The sequence below is a fragment of the Colobus angolensis genome, unplaced genomic scaffold, assembly GCF_000951035.1.
Source record: "Colobus angolensis palliatus isolate OR3802 unplaced genomic scaffold, Cang.pa_1.0 Scaffold62, whole genome shotgun sequence".
In the NCBI taxonomy this organism is placed as follows: domain Eukaryota; kingdom Metazoa; phylum Chordata; class Mammalia; order Primates; family Cercopithecidae; genus Colobus; species Colobus angolensis.
The window spans coordinates 3,275,407-3,283,117 of NW_012119821.1; the positions used below are offsets into that span (position 1 = coordinate 3,275,407).

General features: G+C 39.3%; 1 protein-coding gene across 1 annotated transcript; it reads left to right on the forward strand.

The window, feature by feature from the left end:
• Positions 1-1,557: 1,557 nt before the first annotated feature.
• On the forward strand, positions 1,558-7,238 carry ARL14EPL (ADP-ribosylation factor-like 14 effector protein-like). The gene is made up of 3 exons (XM_011963669.1): positions 1,558-1,653; positions 3,568-3,707; positions 6,760-7,238. The coding sequence occupies exons 1-3, from the start codon at positions 1,558-1,560 to the stop codon at positions 6,980-6,982; spliced, it is 459 nt and encodes a 152-aa protein (XP_011819059.1). The 3' UTR covers positions 6,983-7,238.
• The last annotated feature ends 473 nt before the right edge of the window (positions 7,239-7,711 follow it).

A 7,711-nucleotide genomic window follows, 5' to 3' on the forward strand; every position in this document is an offset into this window, starting at 1 on the left:
GCAGTAGAAATTATGGCAGCAAATGCAAAGACTGAAAAGTCAAGATAAACAAAATTAAATTAACCATTGAGGCTTCAATGTGTTTATTTCATATATATATATGTGAATATATATCTGCTTATGAATTCTATTTATGAATAGATGCATTTTAAAATAGTTGTTATTTACTTCTCCTGAGAATGACTGTTTGAATTTTATAAGGAGAAAGAAAAAGGTGATTTTTTTAAAAAATGTGAATATTGTATTTCTTTACTTTCCAGTTTTATTTTAGACACAGGGAGTACATATGCAGGTTTGTTACAGGGGGATAATGCACCTAGGTGATGAGCATCATACCCAATAGGTAGTTTTTCAACCCATTTCCCCCCATCCCAGTAGACCCCAGTGTCTATTGTTGCCATCTTTCTGTCCGTGTGTAGCCAGGGTTTAGCTCCCACATAAGTAAGAACATGCAGTATTTGGTTTTCTTTTTCCGTGTTAGTTCACTTCAGATAACAGCTTCCAACTGCATCCATGTTGCCGCAAAAGAGATGATTTAGGTCTTTTTATGGCTGCATAGTATTCCATGGTGCATACGTACACACTGTTGGTGAGAATGTAAATTAGTCCAGTCACTGTTGAGAGTAGTTTGGAGATTTCCCATTGATAGAAATGGAATTTCCAATTGGTCAGCAATTGGAGGTGCTGCTCAATGAGTCAAGCCAACATGATAACACGTAACTCTTAAGTTCCTTTGGTAGAAATGGTACCCTGTAGTCAGCATTGGCAGTAGATGAGAGTCAGGGAAAACAGCAGGGCTTGTGGAAGCTTCCTCTGGAGAGTGGTCTCTTCTGATAGAACATTGCAGACCAGCCCTGGACTGTCACTCATGATTAGCATCTTGTGTGGGCTCCATCTCTCTCTCTCTCTCTCGCTCTCTCTCTCTCTCACACACACACACACACACACACATACACACACCTTGTATGTATACTACTGAAGTAATTTAGAACAAGTAAGTTACAGGCATTTTAGCAGTGGGGTTTTATGAAAAACTGATTACCGTTTAGCACAAGTTGCATTAGAAATTTATCAGAAAACTTGAATGAGGAAGTCAGGGCTTTGGGGAGTCACTGTGGGAATAATATATGAAGAGGTGTCAGCTGAAACCATGGGAGTGGATGAGCTTTTCACAACATTACTGGGTGTGTATGGCATTAACATATCATACTTTTTCTTTCAAGAGTGTGTGTAAAGAAGGAAGAATGGAGTTCTAAGAACTCAGAGTCTTCTTAATCCTGCTTCAGAGAGGTTTATGATGCTAAGGACTGTCAAATGTACAGTTGATTTTCTCCTGGAACCCCTGGCAGAGGAGAGCCTCAGTACAGTGGTCTGGGGGAGTCAGATGCAAGGTTTCACAGTGAGTGGGAGAAAAGGTGCTGGGAGTACAGATGTAGTCTGACTTTGAAAAAAGTGAGACGTGGAGGGAGAGTAGAAAAGAATCACCAGATAAAGTCACTGGGAATAGATGATACTAATATGTTTCATTTTTTCCAATTACTTTTTTAGTGATCAGAAATGAGTGAACAATCAGAGAAAAACAATTCCATTCAAGAGGGACACACAGATCGTAGTTTTCCTGAGAAGAACTGTCAAATTGGACAGAAACAACTGGTATGGCACACAGATTTTATGATTCCATGCTACTGGGGAGTGCTGCCTCGAGGATCTCTGAGGTGCCCATGGATGTAGGTGGGAAGGTGGGCCCAGGCAGGGCTTCAGAGGGAGGAGCTCTGCCGCCCAGGCTGATAGAGCTTTCCCTCCACCCCACTGCTCAGTGCGGGCTGTTCTCGCCTCACCTATCTCCTGTCCACCTCCTGTGTACCCTGATTTTCAGCCCAGTGTTCTGTACAGTAAAATTCTGCTTTTTGTGGAGAATATATACAAATGTTTTTATTTAATGAATTTGTATTTTGCTCTTATTATGTCATGTTATGGCTCTAAAACTGTATGTATTAACTCATCTAATCCTTTTCACACCATACTATTGTTAACTCCATTTTACAAAGGGAGAAACTGGGGCCTAGAGACATAGGAATGTGCTCAAGGCCCACCACTAGTACGTGGCAGAGCCAAGGCTTGAGCACAGGCTGGTGACCCTGTGTCTCTATTCTTAACCTTGCTGTGCTACTTAGAATAGTAATTGATGGTACTAAGTTGTACATATTTCATAACCATACCTAATGCAGAACCGTTTAAGGTTAAGTTTATGAAACAAACTCATATACAGATACCAAGATGAAATTTAAAAGAAACATTGTATTATTTTAGACTGACTAGACTGGTATTAAACTAAATAAACTGCAGAAAGGCCCATGACATTCTGTTACTAATTTGTTACATTGAAATTCCTATATTGAAAGGTTCCCTTTGTTTCCAGGTGGAGTATTTCATGTATATGTCAGCCTATATGTTTTTGTGCTTCTCATATTATTTTCTTCCATAATCCTTCAAAAGAGCATTTTCTTCCCTCATGACATGGGCTACATGTTCACAATAAGTTATCAGTACAATATTCGATTGAAGCATTTTGTTGTTTGTCTTCCAGCTCAGGCCCCATTTAATGTCTAATTGTCTTCCAGCTCAGGCCCCATTTAATTTCTAATTACAGTGGCTCACACCTGTAATCCCAGCGCTTTGGGAGCCCAAGGTAGATCCCTTGAACCCAGGAATTCAAGGCCAGCCTGGGCAACATGGTGAAACCCCATCTGTACTGCATATGTACACAAAAATTAGCCAAGCACTGTGGTGCGTCCTGTAGTCCCACCCACATGGGAGGCTGAGGTGGGAGGATCACTTGAGCCCGGGGGTAATGAGGCTACAGTGAGCCATGATCATGCCATAGCATTCCAGCCTGGGTGACAGTGCAAGACCCTATCTCAAAAAAAAAAAAAAAAAAAAATCTCCTCCAGAGACTTTTGAAAATGTCCCCCTATGCCCTAGAAAGTCATCCTAGCAATATTTCTCTTGTTCCAATCTGACTTTGACTGAAAGACAATCCTTCAAGTGGCTGAGTTCTGAATGGGAGCCCCACGTGGAGGCCAGTCCTGGGTAGGGAGTAGCTCCGAAATGCGTCCCAGGGCACTGAAGGGGAGGGCTGGATCTACGCTGCGTTCTCACTGTGGTTTGAGACACTACATGGGCTTCTTTAGCTAACAGCTGAGGAAGGGCCTCTACTCCTTTGTCCTTACCCACATCAAATGCTAGTTCTGATGTGCATCCCCATCAAATTTGGAAAGCGGAGTGCCGTTTTGCAGTTTTAAAGAGAATTCGTCTATTCCCCTTGGTTGTTTTTCACATTTTATTTTATGAGTGTTACACTATTTCTTTATTCAGAAAGAATGGCCCAACTTGAGAAAATTTACACCATCTTCTGAAACTTAATTAGATTAAACTGTTTATTTCTTTGTGTAAAACATATATATCTTCATGCCATTATGGTGAAAGTTACAGAAAGTTCATTTTGGGGAAAAGTAAAACATAAAACTATCTGGTTCTTACTACTAATACATTTTATTTGTTTAATAGCAACAAATAGAGCGGCAGTTAAAATGCTTGGCATTTCAAAACCCTGGACCACAGGTAGCAGACTTTAATCCTGAAACAAGGGAGCAGAAAAAGAAAGCCCGGATGTCAAAGATGAATGAATATTTTTCTACAAAATACAAGTAAGATTCTGACTTATTATATTTGATCTGAGGGATTATGAAATGCATGAGTTCTCCTTGACAAAGCAATTAAAGGTTCCCTCTTTTTATAATTTATTATTTAAAAATATCTCTTCTAAAATATAATAGTAGCCATGTGTCTGGACGTTAGCAACCTTAAGAAACACAAAAATAGACTATAATCCCGATTTAGGAATCAATTTTTTTAAAAAGGCTTCAATAGCCCTGTAATAGAGTAATGGCTTTAGTAGGAAAGATGATTTAAAAGTAACGAAGATGTATCATTAGAAGGATAAATAATATAACCATGGGAATGAATTCGGGATATCAAATGGGCACAGCACTTTCATCAAGTACAATGATTGTTAGCACATCATAAGTATAAACTAAGCAAACCGGCTGGGTGCGGTGGCTCACACCTGTAATTCCAGCACTTTGGGAGGCCAAAGTGGGTGGATCACTAGGTCAGGAGATCCAGACCATCCTGGCTAACATGGTGAAACCCCATCTCTACTAAAAATACAAAAAATTAGCTGGGCATGGTGGCACGCACCTGTAATCCCAGCTACTTGGGAGGCTGAGGCAGGAGAATTGCTTGAACCTAGGAGGAGGTGGAGGTTGCAGTGAGCGGAGACCACACCACTGCACTCCAGCCTGGGTGACAGAGCAAGACTGCATCTCAAAAAAAAATTAATTAATTAATTAATAATAATAATAAACTAAGCAAACTATAAAGTTAAAGGATAAATTTGACTATATTAAAATTAATATGCCCATTAAAACTCCATAAAACGACTGAAAGACACATCATAAAGTAGAAGTTATTTATAATATAAAAAATCAGTATCCAAAATATATGAAGAATCTTACAAGTCAATAAGAAAAGTATAAATATCCTAATAGAAAAATCAATAAACTGATAAACACATTTCATAGAAGAAACAACAAATAAACATTCAGGATATAGAACCTTATTGGCACATGCAGAGAAGTGCCATACTCCCCAAGGAGTCAGAATTTAGTCTGTCGACATCAAAGCTGAGGAAGCTATGGGATATAAATTAAGTGTAAAAAGCTACAACCACTATTTAAAAACAGCTTAGTGTTACCTATGTGCCTTATGACCTAAAACATCTTTGCTCCTGAGTATATGTTAATATCTTGGAAAAAGTCTAATATGTTTAAGAAGTTTCATGGCATCACTGAAATACCAAAGAAAATAAACTGTTAATAATCCAAATGTCCATCAGCAATGGAAAAGATAAATAACTTGTGGTATATTTACACAGTGGAATACATATAGAAGTGAAAATATTTGAACAGCTACATGTATCATCATGGAAGAATCTCAACTCATGACCAGAATAACAAAGAAAATTACAAAAGAAAAATCACAATATGTTTAGGGTCACCTACATATGTGTCATAACTAAGAGCAAAACAAGGAAGTGACTTTTATAACATGAAGGTACAGTTCCTTTTTGACGGGAGGGTAGAGGTATGCAATGGGTGGGAAATGAGGAGGACTTCACAGCTGTGACCTCTTTTGTTAAGCTGGACAGAGGGCACACCGGTTTGTTTCATTCTTCTTTATCTATGCATGTAGTGTATATATTTTGCATGCTTTGATGTGTATAATTCACGATTCTACACACACATACACGCAAAAAAAGCATCAAATAGGCAGGAAACCATAAAACCCTTACCAACACAGGAGAGGATTCGAGTGAAGGCAAAGGGAGGACAGAATCTGACCTGTGCTATAGGTTGGTTTCAGGACCATCTACTCCGTCATTCTTACAATAGATTTAAAATATCCTCTTCTGCGAAATTTCCTGGGGGCTGCTTAGGAAGAGTTTCATTCCACAAATACAGCACTGCAAACGTGAATCTTCATTAGAAGGCATTCTTGCTAAAGCGTGATCATCAGGCAGCAAGTACACATGATGACTAATCAATCCTTTCCCTTCCCTGCATTCTTAGGAAAGGGAAGAGGATGGAACGATATTACTCAGCTGAACAGAAGGAGAGGAGGTATTGTGCCTGCCTGGGGACAAAGGGTGCAGGAGTATTATATATAATTTTGTCATACTAGCTTGGGACCACCAGCCGTTTGGACTTCAGTGGTAATAACGGCTAAAAGTTGTACAGAGGTATTTTTGTTATTCTCAGGTTTTGAAGCAACTCAGTTTTGAAGGATTTATTTCAAAATGGTTGGGTTTGAGAAGGTGGTAGGATTCCTGTGAAAGTCCTTTGTCCCTGGCCATGTTGTAGAGGCTGACAGAGAAAGTCTGGACTCTGCCCTGTCCTCTGGGACAGAGCATCTCACCTTCGCTCAGAGCTTACGATGCGTGATCCTCCATTCCTGGTCACCTCCTTTCTCCCTCCACACTGGGTAAAAAGCAGAATCAGAAAGGAACAGAAGAAATGGCACTTGGAGTCTGTTAGCAAAGGTGCTTTTCTTTCTTTAAATGATTATGGTGTAGTAACTGACAGTTCTAATTTTAGGTAACAAAAATGTGGTAGTTGCATTTGGCATGGTGCTTTTAAGAAAAAGTAATAATTTGTTAGGGAAAAATCCATCAAGAATGGTAATATTTTAAAGAAAACTTTGGAGCATTTGTCGGAGGAAGTTTTAGTTCGCTATTCCTCATAATTTTCTTAGGTAGATCGCTGCATTTCCCAGCAATGCTAGAAAGATGAAGTGTTACTCTAGATGACAAGCTGGCTGTACTGGAAGTTGTTTGATCTCATATTGACTCAATTTCCCATGACGTCACTGCCATCGAATATTCTGGAGTGTTTCTGGTAATCTCTGGAATTCTGGTCCAGCGTACCAGTGTTTCTGGTAATCTCCGGAGTTCTGGCCCAGCGTGCCGGCATTTCTGGTAATCTCTGGAGTTCTGGCCCAGCGTGCCGGCGTTTCTGGCAGTCTCTGGAGTTCTGGCTCAGGGTAAAATAGCCACGGGTATGATGTTTACTGTACACTCGTTTATTCTCAGTGTTGAGGATGATTGCACTGTCATGTTAATGTCATGCTTTTTCTTTGTAGAGTAAGGAGGAAGTACGACAAAAGTGGCAGACTCCTCTGTAATAATGTTGACCTGTGTGATTGTCTAGAGAAGAACTGCCTGGGCTGCTTCTACCCATGCCCCAAGTGTAACTCCAGCAAGTGTGGGCCCGAGTGCCGCTGCAGCCGACGGTGGGTTTACGATGCCATCGTCACCGAGTCTGGAGAGGTCATCAGCATGCTGCCGTTTAATGTTCCTGACTAGGTGTTCTTGCATATGGAATGATTTGTTTCTTCTTCTTACACATTTAAGTCAACCTCTTTCTCTTGGGTGAATTTTAGGGCTTGGGGGAAATATTGAAAAAAACATACTGAAGACTCATGTTCTGTCAAGCCCCAGAACAATGTAGAATGGGCAATAATTCTGTAACCTTCTTAACTGTGTCAACAAGTTTCAAGTTCCTTAACTTACGACTGAAGAATGTAACAATGGAGGGATCAGCATTTCTCATCAGCACCCTCATCTCTACTCTGCCTTCAAATTAAAACTCTCTTCCCTCTTTGCTGATATCTGAGAAAATGTAGCTTTAAGATTTTCAAAACTCTGTGGCTGAGAGCTTTTCTTACATGAAACATAGAATCTTAAATTTATAATATCTAGTTATCCTTAGAATCTTATACATCACTAGCTGTAAATCAGAATTGCCATTTGGATTTAAAAAAAAACCTGTGACTTTGCACTGTATACCCATAGTGTCATTTTTTATTGTTCATGTTTTAATAAAATAAAAATGAAATTTAGTAATACTTGGTAGTATTTTTAATCATTAAAAATTTGCATTGTACTTGTAAAATTGAGAAGTCAGGAATTTAATATCCTAAAAGCCAGGCGTTTACATGTTTTTGATTTCAGAAATAGTATCTCAGGATTTTTTTCATAGAGAGGAAACAAGTTATATAAAAATGATTTTCTATATGTTTGCTAATTGAGTCT